General features: G+C 46.6%; 4 protein-coding genes across 8 annotated transcripts in view; 1 reads left to right on the top strand and 3 right to left on the bottom strand.

The window, feature by feature from the left end:
* The first annotated feature begins 288 nt into the window (after positions 1–288).
* Positions 289–19,591, top strand: part of LOC117892426 (cyclic nucleotide-gated cation channel beta-3) — a 56,391-nt gene continuing 37,088 nt past the window's right edge. The window contains exon 1 of one of the 5 annotated variants that reach the window (XM_034798661.1): positions 289–2,435. The gene's annotated coding sequence lies outside the window, so the exon portion shown is untranslated. The remainder of the gene's footprint in view (positions 2,436–19,591) is intronic. The other 4 variants (XM_034798660.1, XM_034798662.1, XM_034798664.1 and 1 more) reach the window with 4 other exon arrangements.
* On the bottom strand, positions 15,474–16,197 carry LOC117892431. The gene is made up of 2 exons (XM_034798668.1): positions 16,074–16,197; positions 15,474–16,015 (listed from the first exon to the last, which is right to left on the bottom strand). Exons 1-2 carry the CDS (start codon positions 16,125–16,127, stop codon positions 15,512–15,514), a joined length of 558 nt encoding a protein of 185 aa, XP_034654559.1. The 5' UTR covers positions 16,128–16,197; the 3' UTR covers positions 15,474–15,511.
* LOC117892428 lies at positions 16,306–17,184 on the bottom strand. Its single transcript, XM_034798666.1, has 2 exons — positions 17,049–17,184; positions 16,306–16,990 (listed from the first exon to the last, which is right to left on the bottom strand). Exons 1-2 carry the CDS (start codon positions 17,094–17,096, stop codon positions 16,319–16,321), a joined length of 720 nt encoding a protein of 239 aa, XP_034654557.1. The 5' UTR covers positions 17,097–17,184; the 3' UTR covers positions 16,306–16,318.
* LOC117892430 lies at positions 17,303–17,943 on the bottom strand. The gene is made up of 2 exons (XM_034798667.1): positions 17,872–17,943; positions 17,303–17,822 (listed from the first exon to the last, which is right to left on the bottom strand). Exons 1-2 carry the CDS (start codon positions 17,926–17,928, stop codon positions 17,304–17,306), a joined length of 576 nt encoding a protein of 191 aa, XP_034654558.1. The 5' UTR covers positions 17,929–17,943; the 3' UTR covers position 17,303.

The raw sequence follows: 19,591 nt of genomic DNA, 5'->3' as shown, positions 1-19,591 counted from the left end.
AAAGTACTGTTTTTTTTATACTTTTTCTTTTGTTTGTTTTCGACGCAAAGTGCAATAAGAAATGCAACAAGTGCAATACATCGCTCCGGGAAATGTGAATGCATGGAATGCGTGTCGCGACATAACCGAAGAATGCTAAATAAACGACAACAAAGACATGCCCGCCAAAAAATTTTAGCTTGTCTGTGAATTTTCAAATTAGCGGTGTTCCCACTTTTGACGCTCTTCTTTTTTCTATGCGCAGAGAGCGTTTGAGCTGAGCTTTCTTCAATATCTCAATACTTCTCTCCAACGCGTCAGGCCAAAGTTTGCGCTCTTGAGTGAGATTCGCGTTTTCCCACTCAAAATTCCAACTGGATCTTGGCTGCTGTCGCTGGCGTTGGTTGGGATGCTTTGAGTGAGTTTTGCGCATCCCTTCGAATGAACTTGCGGGTGGAAAATCCAAACTACGGGCAGCAGCAGCTGAGAGTAGGAAAAAGGTGCCCGTGCATTGAACAAGTGAATCGCGCGAGAGACGAGACACGATTTTCATCTGACGGAATCTCGGTTTCGATGAACGTACCGCAGTCGGTAATTCGGGTGGAAAACTTAAAGTTCGGTACATTTTCAAAACCCGGAGCCCGGATTTTCGGCTGGTGAGCAGCTGTTGGCCGGAATAGCCAGGCCGTCGCTGTGTGTTTGCAGCATCCGCAGAGAAATATTGAAGAAGCCCCCCTCCACCACGTGTGTTTTAGGCCGACACGGACGCGGGTCGGTGCCCCCAGCCCCATTCATCGAAAAAACGCCAACGGCTTACATTTATTATGCAAACGGGCCGAAAGCAGAGCAACAACAACAACGAATGAGCGGAGCGGTACAGAGAAAATGAGAGCGCGGAGAACAACAGAGTGGCGATAAAAAAACCAATACAAGAAAAAAGAGTCCGAATAGCGGTACAAAGTGCGAAAGAAAGGAAAAGCGAAAGTGAGAAATCATATCGGCGGCCGTTAAAAAACTGGAAAGCGCTCATCCTCTCCTCTTGTATCCCTTAAACTCTTCTCTTCTATTCTCTCCTCTCGTCTTTCCCTTCACCATTTTTTTTTTGTGTTGTACACAGACAACGAAAAATTTGTCATCGCAGCGGCGGAGCGGAGAAGAACAAAAGGGACGACTGTTGTGGAGCTTACACAGGGGGGGCAAAAGCATCACACAAAGAGGATAGAAAGAAAGAAGGAACGAAATAATAAAACACCGAGTGCGGGCGAGAAAGAGAAGGCAGCACCCTGAGCCCCCAGCTCAATGTCCTACCCCCGCTGGAGACGACACGACGACGCACTCACGCGCACGTGTCGGGGCGCATAAGCTTCGCACTTGACTTGAACATTAAACGCGTAGGGCTCTGCCAACGCAGCCGCTGCCGCTGCCACTGCCACTGCCAGTCGCTGCCCTCCCCTCTCCTACCATCGTGCGTTATGGAAATTCTGGAGGCCTACATCGCACTGCTCCTGTCGGCCCCGGCCCCGGCCCCAGCCATGGTCCTGCTGTCCTGTGTCCGCGGTGTTGTACCGCCTCCTCCTTCTTGCCACCAGGAGGCTGTAAAATGTTGAAAAAATCTCCAGCCTTTCCACGCAATTTTTGACAGCTGTCAACGTGCGCTCAGCCTCACTGTGCGAGCGCGAGTGCTAGTGTGCGTGTGTGTGTGTGCGGAGGTGGGTGGTGAGTGTGTGTGTTGGGCGTGCGAGTGTGTGCCGTGTGTGGCATAGTTATTTCCACTTGGGCGGCAAGGTCAACGCGCCACATGAAAATTGAAAAGCAACGCCAGAGCCGCCACAAAAACAAACCGAAAAGCATGACTAGGATTCACAGGAACAGGAGTAGGAGCAGGAGCAGGACAAGGAGCAACAGCAACAGCTACAGCATAAGCATCAGCACATGCAGCACATTCAGCATCAGGAGAAACATCCCACATCCCGCAACCGTCACCTCGGCACCGCTGCAAAAATGCTTGAGAAATATGTCGCCACATACTATGTGCGTGTGTGTGAGCAAGTGAAATTAAAATTCCCGCATGCCTAATGAATTCTCCATCCGAAATATGTGCCCCAAACGTTTGACGCACGTCCCCGCCACAGCCGCAACAGCAGCCGCAGCCGCAGCCGTCTGTATCTGTATCTGTATATGTGTTCGTGTCGCGCGAGTGTCTCCGCATATGTGAATGTGAAAGTGTACGCGCTCGCGTGTGCGTTTGTGTTTGTGAGTGAGTGTCAGTTTGTGCGCCTGTGAAAGCCAAAACAACAGTTAAAAAACAATGGTTAACTAAACCAAAACGAAGGAGAGCAAAAAGTCAACGAAAGAAATAGCTAAGAAAGGAAGAGCTGAAAAGATAGGAAACACAACTGAGAACTGAGAGCGGAAAGAAACAGCTGGGAAATATTTGATAAATCATTGGCAAAAAGGTAAGAGCTATAATGAAATATTTTGCAACGTTTCCTAATTATATAATGCATTTTGGGGGAGGCTAAAACCCCAAAAACCCTAGTTGTCCAATCATATCATTCATGGAATTGTGGTAAATCCAAATGCGGCGAAATCACTGCCAACACATAAATTCGTGTCCATTTCCCTCCTGCACACACACACATACACACATTTATGCAAATTGTAGTCAAATCAAATTGCAATTGTGGCTAAAACAAACACTTGCAGATACAGGGAAAACTTTAATAATATGCATAAAGGGATGTCGGGCCAGACAGCAACTGGGATGACGAATGTGTCCATTCCTGTAGTCTAGTCCCCCTGCGGGCTGATGAAGATACACAGAGTTTAATAGAATGAATAAATAGAAAATATATCTACATACATGAAGCAAGCAAATTATGATACAGTGCCATACAATGGCCATAACAGTGTGTGCCGAGTGGCCCTCATACGATTTCAGGATAAGAAAACTTGGAAAATATTGTTTGCAAGATGAAAACTGGGAACAGGCAGCTCTTGAAAGGTGAATCTATAGTGTATTTACTCGCAAGTTAGGAACTCAAAGAGCTGTCCCAAGTTTTGCTGTTGGTTCCATCTGTGGCGATGGACACACAAAAGTTGAGCGAGCTCAAGTGCTCTCCCCCAATCGATATGTTGAACAGTTTTGCATTGCGATTGAGACCCTTCTTTGCTGGTCTTATGATTCTGCCACGCACTGTGGCATACACTCATTCTATAATATAGATAAGAAGTCATTACCATCTCTCAGTGTGTGTGTGTGTGTGTGTGGGTGGTACGAGGGGGGAAAACCAATTAAAATTATTTGTGGCGTCAAAGGAAAATGCCAAAGAATGCGACGAGGCGAATTGAAACGAAACGAAATGGGAAATGGAAATGAAAATGGAAACGAACTGAAATGAAATGAAATGAAATGGAGAAATGGTGAATGAGCGGGGGCCCTTAGCTTGGGCCGTGGACGGTGGGGGGGCCGGGCCGGGCCGGGTTGCTTGGACGTTGCCTCGTAAATAATGCGGGCATTAGAAAAAAGACCCATCTCCATCGGATGCTGGCACTACTCCTGGGCTGGGGCCTGGGTCCCCTCTCCATTCCTCTCCTTTCTGCTCCATTGCAGCGGGGCATAAAAATGTTAATTTATGTTCGCTGCGCCTCACAGTTTGCATATAATATAAATTTTTGCTTCGTTTTTCTTCGCTCATTTTCTTTGCTTTTTCTTTCGTTGTGGATTTTCGCTCTTTCTTTGTTTTTTTTTGGGAATTTTCTCTCGTTGAACACATAAAAAAGATTTTCTTTTTGCCGTTTCTGTTGCCTGTGTTGTCTGTTGAATGGGAACGTGACTGTGTCCTAAAATATGCGAAACAGTTGCCAGCCGAAAGGTTCCCCCTTTTTACCCCGACTCTCCTTTGCCTTTGCCTTTGCCTTGCTGTTGAGCAGGATGCAGGATTCTGTGTCTGTGTGTGTGCTTGAAGGAGATATCACTGCAGCGAAGCACAATTAACGAGTGTTGGCATTAATGCGGAAGAAAAAGGATATTCCACTGATTTCGAAGCGATTCTCGGGGGCAAGATTGCAGAGGCATGCGTGCGTGAACATTTAATTAAAGCAACTTATTAAATATGTAAATTTCCGCAAATGATTAATTTGCATATTTATGAGACTAAAATGAGTGCCAGCGACAGAACTAAACACAACAACAGCCACAGCCAGCCAGCCATCCTCCAACGACTGACGGCAGCGGCGACTGTCAATAATAATAATCAGGGAAGAGCGTGAGGGGAGCTTCCTCCTCATCCCCACGGGGCAGGCGGGTGGCGGGTGGTGGCGAATGGAGAGGCTGTAATAACAATTTCAAATTGAAATTATGAATTTAACATGACAGCCAGCGATGCGCATAAGTTTTATGGCTTTTAACTGCAGCTTAAGAAGTTTACTTTCGCCAACGCTAATTATGCGTAAGACGAAGCGAGGAGACGAGACACGAGACACGAGACACGACACCATGCAAAAAACCTCCAGGGGAATGGCATGGGATGGAGCAGATACTATGGTGACACCACCTGGCAGCACACAGCACCACTAAATGTGGCATCCAACCACCACACACACAAGTTGAGAGCAACTCCAAAGGGGTTGAGTCTGAAGAAGAACAACACCTGAATCAGAATGATAAAAGGTAGTTTCACGCTTAACCATGACAAGAAGATGGAGGCAGAGCCACGACCAGGCATCGAAGATGGGCTTAGCAGACTTTCAAGTAAATTTTGAGTTTAAACTTTAAGATGGAAGATGGAAGATGGAATAGTTCCCCCAATCACGGACACACCAATCATCTTTCTAAGCGTATCTCTGCTGTGGCCCCCGGAGCGTAGCTTTTCGTTTTGGACCACTAATTAATCGTAGTAGAAGCTATCGGTACGCTCTTCGGTGGTCCTTTGCTGCTGCTGCTGCTGCTGCTGCTGGCTGCCCTTCGTAGTAGTCCAATTAAGTGCACTGCTTCGACAGAGTCTTCCACATGCCTCTGCTGCCCCTTCTTCCACCTTTTTGCCACTGCCTCCTGCCTCTGTGGTTGTAACGACGTGCTTCAATTAGCGCGCATGAAGGATGTGGAGACATGGAGCCCATCGGCCGACTGCCCGCCGCCTGCCCACCGAAAAGTACTTGCGCCGTGTCCCTGCCAACCTCTGCGTGCGGCTGTGCCCTGCCAACGTGTCCGCTTTTTTCCCGTCAATCAATGGAAATAAAGGACAGAAAAAAGAAGCAACAGCAATAAATGACAGGACAGACTGCCGCGTCCTTTTGAAGGAGGATGCTCCACTGCTCCAGTCTGGCCACTAATTCTTATTGGACGTCACACTCGAAAGCATTTTCACATTTTGCCAGCACATTTTCTTTTCCCTTTTTGCAAACTTTAAGCCTCTTACGAAACAGAAACAGCATTTCCCACTCGCCGCTCCGGCTCCTCTCTCGATTCCCACTGTCGTTCTCTGTGCATAGGCTTTTGGCTGTTGGTTCCCCTAATTAAAGCTCTTTCCCTGCCAAGCCAAGCCAAGCCACCTTCCATTTGGCGGGTGGACTCATCGTCCTCGTCATCATTTTGCGATTCTGTGAAAGTCAACAATTTTTAATTTCACAAACAAACTGTATAAGTTAAGAACTAAGTACATAAGTTATTCCCTTTTTTGTCTTACTTTGTCTAACACACAGCCTTAAGCAATCTGTTGCCCTCAGCAACAAAGTAATATTTTGTAAACAATGCTGACTCGCTATCAAGAGTTCTGCGCGCAGCAACTGTAAACGGACACCGTGTTGCTTGCGCAAGAATGCTGAGTCGGCACGCCGACTCGAGCGAATGGCGTGATGCATTGACTTTGAGGGCTAACTTAAGTTCAAATATTTTCTGCAGCCTTCAGTCTGAAGAACACAGTATAACCAAACAGTTGAGTTTTCTAATAAAGTTCTTGTGCTCCGGTAACTCCGTGAAAGATTTATTATTGAAGTTATAATTGTTGACTAAGCATTAGCTAGCAACACACACAATACTAAATCCCATAGCAGCTAACACTGCCCACCGACGACATCCAATTACGCACCTGACGTGTCATCTACTAGAGCCTTGCCAGCAGAGACTACGCGGGACCGGATTGGATTAACTCATAGCAGCTAACACTGCCCATCAACAACATCCACTTACGCACCTGACGTGTCATCTACTAGTGCCTTGCCAGCAGAGACTACGCGGGACCGGATTGGATTAATTTATATAATTAATTAAACTTTAACGTGGCAGGGGGCGGGGAGGCGTCACAAATGAAAAAGTAGCCTTATAAGTGCCACCCCTTTGCCAGCCCGTCCAATCCATGCCCCTGCAGCCACTCGCCCATTTCAGATCTCTCAACAAAGTCCTTTTGTTATACCCTTTCGAAGGAGGGGTACTTGCAGTTCAAACAGTTTGAGGATAAACTATTTTTATTATTGGTAAAACAAAGAGCACCAAGGCAGAAATTATACGGAAACGCTGTGCGAATTTTGGGCGAAAAATGGGAATTAGTTAGTCAAAAGCTTTGGTTTTTTCACAGTTTTAAACAATTTTTGGCATAGAAAGTATATTTATCTAATGTCTGGAAAAGGTATCAATCATTTCGGCCATCAAAAGGCGCTCGTCTCCCTTCTATTCTTGTGTTGCTGTTGGGACTGGACCCTGCTTCTGCATTCTCATTTGGTTTTAATATGCAAAGTAAACAACATTCTGTTGTTGGCCAAAGGGCAGAATCAACAGAACTAACTATATTCTAGAAAGAGAGAGAGAGAGAACGAGAGAACGGGAGAGAGACAGCGAAAGAGAGAGCTAAATAGAAAGAGAAAAGTAAAACAGTTGACTGCCCAGTGGCCGCATTAGCCAAAAGGAGCGACACAAACGACAACAAGACGCATGGGGGACACATGGTGTGGAAGGGGAGGGGGGGGGGAGGGGTAGACCAACAGACCAACAGACGAGCCTAATGGACCAAAATATGTGTGTACGAAGCGTGGTGCGTGGGCAGTGCGCCATGTGGGAGTAGTGGGCAGTGGGGCAGGAATGGCTGGAGCCCCCAGAATGAGGGGAAATATTTCAACGAGCTCTGTGTGTGTGTGTGTAGATAGATGCAATTTCCCTCAAAATGGTTGTGCCACAGGGATCCACAGAGATGACCCCATCTCGCAGACAACTGGCCAGATGTTGGTGACAGAACGTGTTCAAATATGCGTGCCACACACACACAAACACCCAAACACACACACACCCAAACACACACACACAGGTGGAAAACTACAGCCATTCACATCATGCATATGAAAGACAATTTGTGGGTTTTCCTGCAAATTTGTTAAATTGAATTAAAACTTTGTTAAGCTGTGAGAAAATTAATTTATGTATTTCCCCGCCCCGAAAGTTGATCAATTAATGTTCCATTATTATCTTAATACTCGTTTATTTTCTGTTTAGCAAATTTTAACAGAGGATAAGTTAATTTCCATGCCTCAAAGGGGATTAAATGTTCAGTTTTACCCATTAATTAGCAGTCTCCAATTGTTGCTCTTCCTTTGGAATCTGTCCACAAATATAGTTTCTAACTGTAGTGAATAGAAATACTTAAGCGCCATTACCATTGAAGATGACGCGACGTGGCGGCGCGTTCGAAATGAAAATTGAATTTACCGCAATATTTGCTTAATCTTGTCTGTCGGCATGCACGGAGGCCGCCTGCACAGAGACATGCAAAGACATGCAGGGCGACATGGAACGGGATTCACTATTAGGTTGCTGGCATGTAAATGGAAAAGGAACAGAGAATGAGAGAGAGAGAGAGAGAGAGCGGAGAGGAGAGGCGAGGCTGAGTGAGTCAGAGCAGCGTGGCGTGGCTTGTGGTTAGTGTCAATGACAGTTTGCCCGTCAATCAGTTGTCGAATTGTCTGAAATTGCTTTCATGGCTCCACCCAAGAGAACCACAACACACACACACACACACGCACACATATGTAGTTCTGGCATGGATTTACATGCATACATATGTATGTATGTACATGTGTATATCTGTGTATGTAACTGCATTATGACAAAAGGCAATATGTAAATATGCCTTTAATTGATTTATAATTATTATTGTTCGGCTGATTGCCGTAGGGATACATGACATGACCATGGCCAGGGCCACTGAAATATGAGCAGAGTTTTCACTCTCTGTTTGCATTGCATTTTAGTCGATAAACAATTGGATAATGTAATTGAACGAATGGCGTGCTAAAATTATACGTATAAAATGTAAAACTTGAACCTGCGAGTAAACCCATCGATAAATATCCCTGGGCGAAAGTTATTTGCCAGTCAAATTAATTAATGACATTATACCAAGGCTCGTTAGGGTCATTAATTCTCACACACACACAGGCACATGCACACACAAATACACATAAATTTCCAATTAAATGTTGCCTCAAACTTCCGTTTGGGCAAAGAAATAATTTTGTTGCCTTACTTTGTGGGGCACTTATCAGCTTGGATCGCGATTCCGTTTGCGACATTTGCCATTTGAATTTGTTTGCCATCTCCGCGAGTGTGTGTGTGTGCGTTTGTGGTCGACGTGAGGCTCGTAAAAAAGGAAAACGCATAAAATGCAAAAAGCAAAAGCTGCGTAAAATGGAACCCCCCCCCGCGAAGCGGAGCAAGGGAGAGGCAGAGAGCGAGATGGAGATTGAAGCAGAGATGGCAAATCAAAACACGTGCAGTTGAAAGTTTTGAGCAAACACTTGGATAGCAGCAGCAGCACAGATGTAGATAGATAGAAAGAGAGCCACAACTCGCTCTCGCTCTCTAACTCTATCTCTCTCGCTCTCTAACTCTCCAACTGTGACGCACATTACTGTCTGCTGTCTGTGTGTGTGTGTGTGTGTGTGTGTGTGTGTGTGGCTTCTCTCTGTCTCTCTTTGCGGTCTTGGCCTCAATGCAATCACAATAAAAACCGCACGCATACGCACAATTTTCATTATAATAAAACGGCGCATAAATATCTAAATGAGCAATAAAAATGTTTTATGTGCAATGCGACGACGACAACGACATCGACATCGACATCGACACCGTCAATGAAGTGGGAGAAGGCATAAAAGTAGCAGCAGCAGCAGCAGCAGCAGCAGCTGAAATGGAATAGAAAATAACCTTAAAAGCCAACGTAGAGATAGCCAATCTGCCACACACACAGACAGTGCGGACTGTGATTGGCAGGCAGTGCAGATAAATACATGTGCACACAGCAAAAGGATACCCAAAAAACTTGACCTTACTCCAAAAACTTCAACTCAAAACTCTGACGCCTCCCGATATGCGTTTTGTAATTTACATATGTACACGCACACCCACACACACACACACCAACACTCGAGTGTATGCCAAAAAACGGAAAAGTGTCATAAAGTTGTTAAAAGCAATGACAGCCACAGCTAAGTGGGGTGGACGTGGGCGTAGAGTAGCGCAGAGCAGAGCTCTGGGATCTGCAATGGGATTGGATGGGCTTGGGGTACACTGCGAGAGGCATTACATACGGGGGAATATTTAAAAGGTTGCCAATATTAAAATGTCAAAAAATGTGCTCCCTTTTTTGTGGCCCGCAGACTGTTCTGTCGCCTGTACATTTTTCGGCAGAGAATTTTGAAGCGATAAAATGTTATTGCAACTGTCAGAGAGAGAACCCCAAGTTGAAATGGAACCCAGCGAGAAATCCCTTTAAAGGCAGAGAAGTTAAAGCAACAAAAGTTAATCAACAATTCAAAGAAACAAAAAATGCCTCTGGCTTCTGGCATAAGATTCCTCCGTGTAATTTAAGACACTTTGCTAATAATAGCCAATGGCCCCATGCCCTTTCGATCTGAGTTTATTGGAAAGATAAATTGCATGCGTACATAAATTGTACATAAACATGTACATACTCACATATGTACTGCATAACCTTTGGCTCCGTTTCAGTTCTCAATTTCTTAAACTCTTAAAATGTTGTACATAAACGAGCGCCATGAAATTATTTTACAGATATGTAAAGAACATATTATATGCACATATAATGGCACAGCCACACAGAGCCCCGATGTGTGTACATATTCTGTACATATGGCTGCTGGAATTCTTTTCGCCCAGCTCTTAATTTGTAGGCATGTGCGTGTGTGTGTGTGAGTGCGTGGGTGTGTGGAGTAAATTGCCAGACAGTTGATTAATGCATTTTACGGGCAGGTGGAGAGCAGAGCAGAAGCAAGAGCAGAGCCACGGCCACAGCACAGCGCCAGCCCGAAGCATCGAATCAAACAGATTACTTAATGACAGCACGGACAGACGCTGTGGCGTATGCGCAATGTTAATGAAATTTTACACAAGTGCCGGGAAGCGCGTACGGCCATGTGGCTGCCTCCGCTGACTCCTCATTTGTAAGGAAATTTGTTCCCATTTCCTGCTCCCTGTGCGCTTGCAGTGGGGAAAAAATGTTAATTTGCATTGCAATAAGAAAACTTGTAAGCCCCCGATACAAACTGCACAACATTGTCTACAAATTGAGATGTGAAAGGAGGGTATACCACTCGTGGGCGTAGCCATGTGGGAGGAGTTGGTGGAAAAACAATTTGCTCTTTGTGAAAAGGTGGAAGGCAGAAGGATGTTGTGGTGGAAGGCTGGTACGCCGCTGCGAGGCGCGCTAAATAACTGAAGAAAATGTTGGCCTGTGGCAGCAGTCGTCATAGGCAGCGTTTCCTGTCAGTTGCAGGCAGGCCATGGAGCTGGCGGCCATGTAAAAATATGCCACACGTTGCGTATGCGTCACACAGAACACACACACACGCAGACACACGCAGAAACACACACAAAGGGGGAGAGACCGAGAAAGATGTGAAAAATGTTGGCAGCTCTGTTGGTGGAAATTGAGAAAGTGCGGGGAACAGAGCGGCAAAGAAAATGCGAATGAAAAACAGTAGCTGGGAGCAGAAGGAAATGTCGTGAGTGAATGAGTCTGTTTATGTATGTGTATATGCATGTGTGTGTGTGTGTGGGTGTGTGTGCTTAAGGAAAGGCAGAAAAGACTGCAGGGAAGGCAACCCGAGCGACATGAGCCGTGACGTTAGGCTCATTTATTTATTATTTCCTCAGATTGAAGCACTATCAATAACCATGTGCAAACAAGGCGAGAAGGAGCCGCAAACAGCAGCACATTTCGTAGGGGGAATCCCATCTGCCAAGCCCCACGATGGGTGTGGATGGGCGAGGGGTGACGTACGTACGCACATACCTTGGATGTTTTTGGGCTTTTGGTTTATCAACTTTACGGCCTGTCTTCGTGCTTGTTTATAGTAGATCCATTCTGGGGGAACAGCCATCCAGCAGCTGGAGACTTCGCATAAATGTGAATTCTTTTGTTTGTTACTCCTGCAATTCATCAAGAGTTAGGCCGGGGAATACAACACGAGTTCGTTCCGATTGGCACAAGTAGAGAATGAAGCAACTCAGTGGCAGTTGCAGTGGAAGGGACTCAATGTTCTTCCGGCTTCTGCTGAAAGTGCTCCTGAAATGCTGTTGGATGTGGCATTTTTCCACTGTTGTTTGCTGTGAAAGTGGAAAGCCAGAAATGCATAGGTTCATATTTTGTGAAATTAATTTACCATCAGATTCTTCTTTACGCATGGCAGAGCTATTCCACTCGGAATAAAGAAATAAATTTCCCTCTATCTCAGTAATTTCTCATAGTTTTTTGTGTGCCTTCATCCACATATTTTAGCTCGATTCCATCGAATCATTGTTCCCCCCTTAAATGAGTCAATTTTCCGGGTCAACTCTTTTGTTATCGCTGCCCCAAAAATGGAACTATTTTGCATAAATCAAAACTCTACATTCCGCTATCGTATTTATGTACATATGTATGTATTTATGTATGTATTTATGTACGATTATCATATAATATGCTCGTGGCAGCCCTTAGCCGTGTGCGCCCTCCCTTGTGGGCCATTTGTTTGGCTGTGCATTCACTGTTATTTGTTGCTGTTGTCATACTTTTTTGTTGGCCAAAAACATGATTTAGTGGCGCAACCCCTTTGGCGGCCCTTTGGCCCCGGACTTAATGATGTCAATCGGCGCGTGCTTTGGCTTTAAACTAAGGCCGCCATCGCATATTTGCCAAGTTTATTTGACCAAAAAAAGAGAGAAGAGATGAGCAGAGGCCGGCACGAGCCCATCGCACATTCATCATAAATGTGGAGGCTGCGGATGTGGCGGCGTGGGGAAAAGGTAACATGGAAAAGCAATCGTCAGACAAAAAGGGGCCAAAGGGGACACAGCAGCAGCAGCAGCAGCGGAGTAGCCCCAAAAAAAGGAACTCCAAAGGATGCTTGCCAAAAAATTACATGGTCCATTGGTCAGCAACAGCAACAGCAGCAGCGGCAGGGGGGGGCTCAAGTGGGGGTCCGCAGCAACCCTTAAACCAGATCCCAGGCTTATCCCGGGCTCCCTCCCAGCCGCTTCAGCTCACACTCTCATATTCATAAAAGAGGAAAAAGGAGGAAAAACACCTTTGATGTATGTAATTTTGTTACCATTTTTTATGCCTCTCATTCCAATGACATTTTGTTGTTTTGCTGCGTCCATTTTTTGGCCATAATGCAGAGCGCCCAGTACAGCTCGCTCTCTCGCTCTCTCTCTCTCTCTCTCTCTCTCTTTGTGTGTGTGTGTGTGTGTGTGTGTGACACAGAAAGCAAGTTGTGCGAGGTGCGAAACTGTGACGTCAGCAACCCGCCAGTGGAGCAGTGGCCATCAAATTGGGTTATCCCCCCAGCAAACTGCAAGCCAAAAAAAAAGCAACGAAGGAGAGGCTAACATTTTGAAGCCTGTGCGCGGGGAGGGTAGGGGGCAGGGGAGCTGTGTACTTTTTTCAGTGGCTTTTGCAGCCACAAGGGAAATGAGATTTGCGCCACGAAAGTGTATGCAGCATGTCCGCGTCCGTTTCAAAGCGAGTTCTTCCTGGCTGGAGCCTGGAGTCGCAGCCGCACTGGATTACGTGTGCCGAGATATGTGTATGTGGAGTACAGGTGATTGATTTGTTGGCTGCGTATCAATTGTGGTTGGTATTTGAAATTCAAGTCGAGCCTCCACCACAGCAATAAATATTTGATGCTCCCTTTCGCAGCTTGGAAACTTTGTGCTAGGGAAGGAGCACACTCCACAGAGCATGGCAAAATATCTTCAACTAATGGAACAACTGCTGAGGATCTAGTGGAAAATGTTAAGTGTATTGTGACATCATCAAATAATTAACGCGCCATGAGGCAATTTGCATGGGAGGGTGGCGGTTCCTCGGCCCAAAGAACTTAATTACATTCAACCAAATGGGCGAGCAGCGGAAGGACTGTGTGACAGACAGTTTGCTTAATAAGTATGCGACCAGCGACAGGGACTCGGACAGGCACAGGCACAGGCACAGGCACTGAGCACAATTCCCACCAGCTGACAAACTCATCAAAAAATTGCACAGCCACTTGGGAAGGCGGAAAAGCGCAAAATTTTTATTGTGTTTTCATTAGAGAGGCGCAGCACAGCACAGCACAGATGGTCAAAGAAAGCCAACAGCAAATGCTGGCCCCCATGGCCTAGGACACGCTTAAGGGGCGTGGCTGCCGATGGGCGGCAGTGGGGGAGCAATGGAAACTTTTTAAGAACTCCATTGCCAGGGCTCAGACACGCGCGAGTGCCGCAAAGAGCGTAAGAAGCAACCAAACCTAATGAACAGCAATGTTGTGCGAGTGTTGGTGTGTATCTGTGTGTATCTGTAGGAGTGTCTTGGGTGGGGGTGGAGGGTGTGCGGCGGTGGCCGGGCGAATACCCCAAGAGAAAGCGCAAATCTCAAGGGCACGCTTCCGGAAATAAATAAATAAAAGCTCGAGCCTCGCTCCACTGAAAGCAGTGAATGTTTTGCTTGGCCTATGAAAAGCACTAAACAACAAAAATACAAAAGGAGAGAAGGAAGCAGAAAACCTTTTCGCATTGAGAATATAAATTCTGTTGAAATTTTAATGATATAAAATATTTGCAGCATATTTTCCCCCCGCCAGCATGCCTGAGATTTCACCTGAGATTTCCATTCGCTTTTACTGCCTGCCGTGCACCTGATATATTTTTAATTTGAAATTAATTAAAACGCAGTGGAAATCAAAGCCTGCTGCTGCTGCAACTTGAAGTTTAATGCGAGACACCAAATGGGAAAACAGCAAAATTGTTGACTAAGTTTTCTGTCGGAATCGAGGGAGAGGCAGAAAACATTCCAGAGCCGTACTTTCGTGTGTCAAGAGCTAGATGAGTCCTTTGCGAAGCGCACAGCTCGGGCAGTTTGTAAGTTTTCCCCCCGTGCACAGTTTGTGGAAAAAGTTCTCAGCAAGAAAAACCTGAGGAGCATGCAGAATGCTGCGAATATGTACATAAATATTTGATGCACGCAATTACGAAATATGAAAGCAGCAGCTGGAAAGTACCTTTGATTGATTTGCGTACAACTCCCAAAGATAGGGGATAGTGAGGGGACGTAGGGTTTCGTATAATTAAATGGAACAAACGCCTCGTGTTTCGGCCAGTCATCGATAAATCAGAGCCCCACTGCCTCTCTTTTGCTTTATTCTGTGTACGGCAAGCAATCGCAGCTCGACAGCTGGCGACAGCTGATTGATGATCCGCAAAATTACAAATTACACACACAAATGCTGTCCTTAAAAAAGGAGAGAGAATGCTGGCAGATAGACATCGCCACAACGCTGGCCATCCAATTCACTTAGGGCGTTGTGGCACCTTACTTGCTTTTGGCCAAAACACATTTCGAGTGGGGAGATGTTTGAAAGTTGATTGATTAGGTCCATCAGAGTCAGAGATGCAGCGGGATATAAAGCTGCCGCAATTAAAATGTGTCTGCGATGTCGCCCAAAAGCGGTGACACGAAACTCAATACTCAGTTCTGTTGAACCCGAAGAGGACACGCATATATCATGTATCTGTCCCCAGTCTCTGACTGCAGTGTGTCCGACAGTTGTGGGAAATGGAACAGCTGCTGTGCGCTTTCAATTTCCTTCCCAGTGTTCGCCCGAACAAACAGCGAAAAAGCATTACCGAAATATCGAATTTCCGCTCTCGCATTTGTAATCTATTTTAATTTGTTACGAAGAAGAAGGCTCCTGCTCCTGCTCCGGCTCCTGCTCGATTGTCGTTCAATGATTAATTATACAGGAGAGAAAAGGAGATACCTAATGAGGTCAATCATTCACAGATAACTTTCCATCAGCACGCCAAGACGTGAACCTGTTTGATTTGGGGATCAGATGGGGATGTGCAGGTGGAAAATCTACCACTAGAAGTTCTCTCTCTTTGCTTCAGATTTAGTTTAGAAAACTGCCTTGAATAATTTCAGTTTTATTTCGAATTCTACATAATATAATCAGGCAGAGGTGATACAGAGAATTTCAATGTTGCCACCCAGGGGCGGCGGCTTTGTTAGGTAACGCCCGTTTTCGTATAGTCCCAGACGTGGGGATCCATTTCGAAGCGTTTCAGGCGCTCGTAGTACTGGCCGAAGAAGAATGCCTCCAGCTGAAAGATCTTGTAGATCTTGAAGGCCTTCTCCGAGTTGTATTTGTTGTTGTAGGCCCAGATGCAGTGATTGGGAAAGGCCCACACAACGGACTCCCGTCCACCAGAATCCAAGTCGCACGGCAGATGCGACGTGTTGAAGTCCAGGGGTGACGCCTCTTCGGTGGTTGCGTTGGTGGAATTGGAACTGTTGGTGCGGACCAAGTGCTTAATGGAGCTCGCAAATGGATACTGAGGTAACGATTGTTCGGGTTCCTCGTCCACGGGCTCTCCCAGATCTCTCCGCACCTTGGCCCAATCGGTGGCGTTATCCTTTTTCAGGGCATATTCACTCGAATTTGCCCTTTCAGGCTGCTGTTGATTCCGTCCCGGAAGGCTCCGGGCACTTGCACTCTGCACCAGCAGAGACTGTCCATTGGGGGGATGTTAAGATGAAATTGAATCTGCGATGCATGGATCGTCTTACCCCCAGATACAGCAATGCCAGCAGGATTAATGTCCTCCTGAATGGCAACTTCATTTTTGGTTACAATCAGTTTTCGTCTCACTAGAATTTTGCACTCGTTTCGTGTTGAATTTATCGACTATCGATAATGACGTTCACCCAGTGAAATGTACAGACAACTAACTCAAGGGCACTCCCATCCACACCCTTGCCCTTGCGTTCTATTCAAGTCTAAACACATAATTTTATTGATTTCTGTAGTCCAACTATGCTGGCCAAACATAGCCGTGAGGATCGATTTCGTAGCGCTTCATGCGCTCGTGGTATTGGCCAAACATGAATGCCTCCAGTCTGTAGATCTGCCAGACGCGCCAGAATCCCTCGTGGGCGAACCTGTTGTTGAATGCCCAAATGCACGAACCGTACAAACTGTCAACGAAATAGTCTATTGACGTCGCATCGACGTCGCAGGACAGATGTTTGGTGTGAAAATCGAAGGGTATGTCCACCAGAGTTTCACGCTTACGCCGCCGAATGTGCTTTACGGTGGATGGCGATGATTGAGCAGGGATAGCAGCAGCAGAAAGGGCGGCAGCGTTAACAGCGGGGTTAACAGTGGTGTAAGCAGAAGACTTGACAGCGGGGCTAGCTGTAGACTTAACAGCAGTCTTAGCAGAAGAGTCAACAGTTGGGTGAGCAGTAGAGTTAACAGTTGGGTGAGCAGTAGAGTTAACAGTTGGGTTAGCGGTAGAGTTAACAGCAGGGTTAGCAGAAAGCGTTGCTGCTGGCAGACTGCTGATGTTCTTCTGTCCGCTTGCTGCATCGAGGATCGAGGTGGAGCTGCTGTTGCTGTTAGTGTTGCTGTTACCACCGCTGCTAGACTGCTGTTGCATTGCAGCAATGGACACACTCCTGGCATCCCCCAATGGCAGCTGTGCCTGCAATGTGCGCATGTGTTCGATCATTAGAGACTACTCCAAGGTTCAAATTACTCACCATTAGCAATATCTGCCATAACAGAGCTAACGTGCATATCCCTTTCATATTTTGTGTGCTTTTTGGTTTCTTTTTCCTTTCGTTTTGTTGGGCTTTGTGGTTTTGTTTGACCCCCAAAAGATTAGACAGCTAAATCAGTGTTTGAATGCTCAGAAAATCGAACTGTTGAAATTATTCGAGTGTACATTCCAGCCCATTGAAAGATCAGCCTCTTATAGCACACAATCTACGTGTAATTTTATTATAGCGAGACACTCAGATTATTTCCGTTTCCCGATAGTCAAAGGTGTGCGGATCGAGCTCGAAGCGTCGCAGCCGCTCGTAGTACTGCCCGAAGAAGAATGCCTCCATCTGTGCCTGCATGTAGATGCGGAACCAGCCCTCGTGGTGGTGCCTATTGTTTTGCAGCCAAATGCAGGTGAAGGGAAAGAAGTCGAGTATCTTGTAGGTGCCCGTTTGATCGAAGTCGCAGTGCATGTGATTCGTGAAGAAATCAAAGGGAATATCCACGTGAGTTTCGCGCTTCTTGCGACGCAAGTGCTGCACCGTGGAGGGTGATGATTCCGCTGCAGAAACGGAGACAGCAGCAGCAGTTTCCTCGGTGGACACTGAAAGGGTTGTGGAGTTCTTCTGCTGGCTCAGCTTTGAGGTGCTATTTCTGCTGCTACTCAGGGGGGTGCTGCTTCCCTCGAACTTTCTGCTGCTCTCCTGGAACGTCTGCTGCTGCGTTGGAGCATTGGAGACACTTCTGGCATCCACAAAGAGTAGCTGTGACTGCAATTAAACAATGAGCAATATTCCATGGCGTAGTAGAAACAATTACCAGAAGGAGGAGCTCCGCCGTAAGCGTGTAGTAAATAAAATACAATTTGGGGTTCATGTTTAATTTCCGATATGTAAGTTAGCTACAACAAAACTGACTGACTGAACTGAACAACACTCAAAGATCTCAAGGGTGTTGAGAAAACTAAATCAATGCCCCCCGTTCTGTTTCTCTCTGAGAAAATGCTCGAGGACAAAGCTCGAGTAGTCTTGAGGCATCCCTCACACTTCTTTGTAGTTGTGTGGCTCCGTTTCGTACCGCTTGAGACGCTCGTAGTACTGGCCGAAGAAGAACGCCTCCAGTTGGTACATCTTGTAGACCCGATAGTAGCCCTCGGTGGTGTAGCGATTGTTGTAGCTCCAAATGCACTGATTGGGAAACGCCGGAATGTAGCGCCGAATGCCACGCATGTCCATGTCGCAGGGCTTGTGGGTCGTCTCGTAGTCCAGCGCAATCACTGGAATATCGATAGCCTTTCGTAGGATGCGTCTGTGGTGTACAGCGGATGTTTCTGTTGCTTCCAGGGTTGCTGCTGCCGTCTCTGATGCTACCAGAGTTGCTGCTGTCGCATTGGTCCGCTGCTGGGTGGGGGAATCCCCTGCCAGGGTTGCATTCAGTTTGCTTGTAGATCTGCCCAGTGTCAGCATTGGCATCTGGTTGGAGCATTGTTTAATTGAGTTTTAGGTATGATCTCTTGCCCCACCCGCACTTACCAGCACGATGACGGCTCCAATGAGCATTTTAGCTCGAATCAGCAGCATCCTCGGGAATTGTGTGAGTGTTGTTTCGGTTGTGTACGCCAGAGGCGGATACATCTAATGAATGCCCCTGCTAGGCCTGCTGTCTGTACGAAATTCCATGAAAATCCCTGAAAAAGCATCAATTACCCCGCACTCCCGCCAAGTGTGGGAGGAGCCGGATGTGCCATCTACTGACAGCTGAAAGAACGTTAGGATATTAGAAAAACCAACACACACACACACATGGAGCACACTGGAGCAGGACACGCTGGCCAAGGACTACTCGTCGGTCGTGTAAAGAGTGACAGCCAAGTGTCATATAATGGCCAACGCTCATAATGACCGCGCTGTCGGATCGATTTGTGCCGCTGAAATGCGAATGCGAGGAGCAGCATTTCAAGTGTGAAAATAATATGACAGCCGTAATCAAGGCAGCTGATAGCAGAGAGCAGAGAGCAGAGTGGAACTAGCCGCAGCATCATGTCTGCACCATCTGCTCCATCTTTTCCCCTTGCTCTGCTCCCATATGGATTTCAAGTTGAAAGGCTGCAGGAAATGGGCAAAAATGGCTGGCGGAAATGTTGAACGTGGCGGAGATGGAACCGAGCAAGGGGCCTGCCGGGAGGCTTGGGGCTTGACTGTTAACACATGTCATTGGCCCATAATTGCAGAGGCTACGGCAGGGGCTGCAAAGGGAACTCAATTTGCAGAGCCCGAACCAGAGCCCAGAGCCCCGTGCCTAGAGTAAAATGAATGACAATTGTTTTGACACGCATGTTTCGACAGGGAGCGAGAGAGAGTTGGTCAATGCAGACAGAGAGCGAGGGAGGAACACAAACTGATGGATGTACAGCTGGAGAGATCTCCCAAATAATTGAATTCTCGTTGCCCGTTTGCCCCCTTGCTCTGTGTTTGGATTTATGTGTAAATTCTCACAGAAATTGCATTGGCTGGGGCCAATTGTTGGCGGATTAAAGCCG

The sequence above is a fragment of the Drosophila subobscura genome, chromosome E (genome assembly GCF_008121235.1).
Source record: "Drosophila subobscura isolate 14011-0131.10 chromosome E, UCBerk_Dsub_1.0, whole genome shotgun sequence".
NCBI lineage: Eukaryota > Metazoa > Arthropoda > Insecta > Diptera > Drosophilidae > Drosophila > Drosophila subobscura.
This window is presented reverse-complemented; position numbering and strand designations above follow the sequence as displayed.

Coding starts and splice junctions, on each gene's coding strand:
- LOC117892428 (XM_034798666.1), bottom strand. CDS start 17,096: ATGAAAGGGATATGCACGTTAGCTCTGTTATGGCAGATATTGCTAATG. Junction 16,991..17,048: donor TATGGCAGATATTGCTAATG/GTGAGTAATTTG, acceptor CGCACATTGCAG/GCACAGCTGCCATTGGGGGA.
- LOC117892430 (XM_034798667.1), bottom strand. CDS start 17,928: ATGAACCCCAAATTGTATTTTATTTACTACACGCTTACGGCGGAGCTC. Junction 17,823..17,871: donor CGGCGGAGCTCCTCCTTCTG/GTAATTGTTTCT, acceptor GTTTAATTGCAG/TCACAGCTACTCTTTGTGGA.
- LOC117892431 (XM_034798668.1), bottom strand. CDS start 16,127: ATGAAGTTGCCATTCAGGAGGACATTAATCCTGCTGGCATTGCTGTAT. Junction 16,016..16,073: donor TGGCATTGCTGTATCTGGGG/GTAAGACGATCC, acceptor CCCAATGGACAG/TCTCTGCTGGTGCAGAGTGC.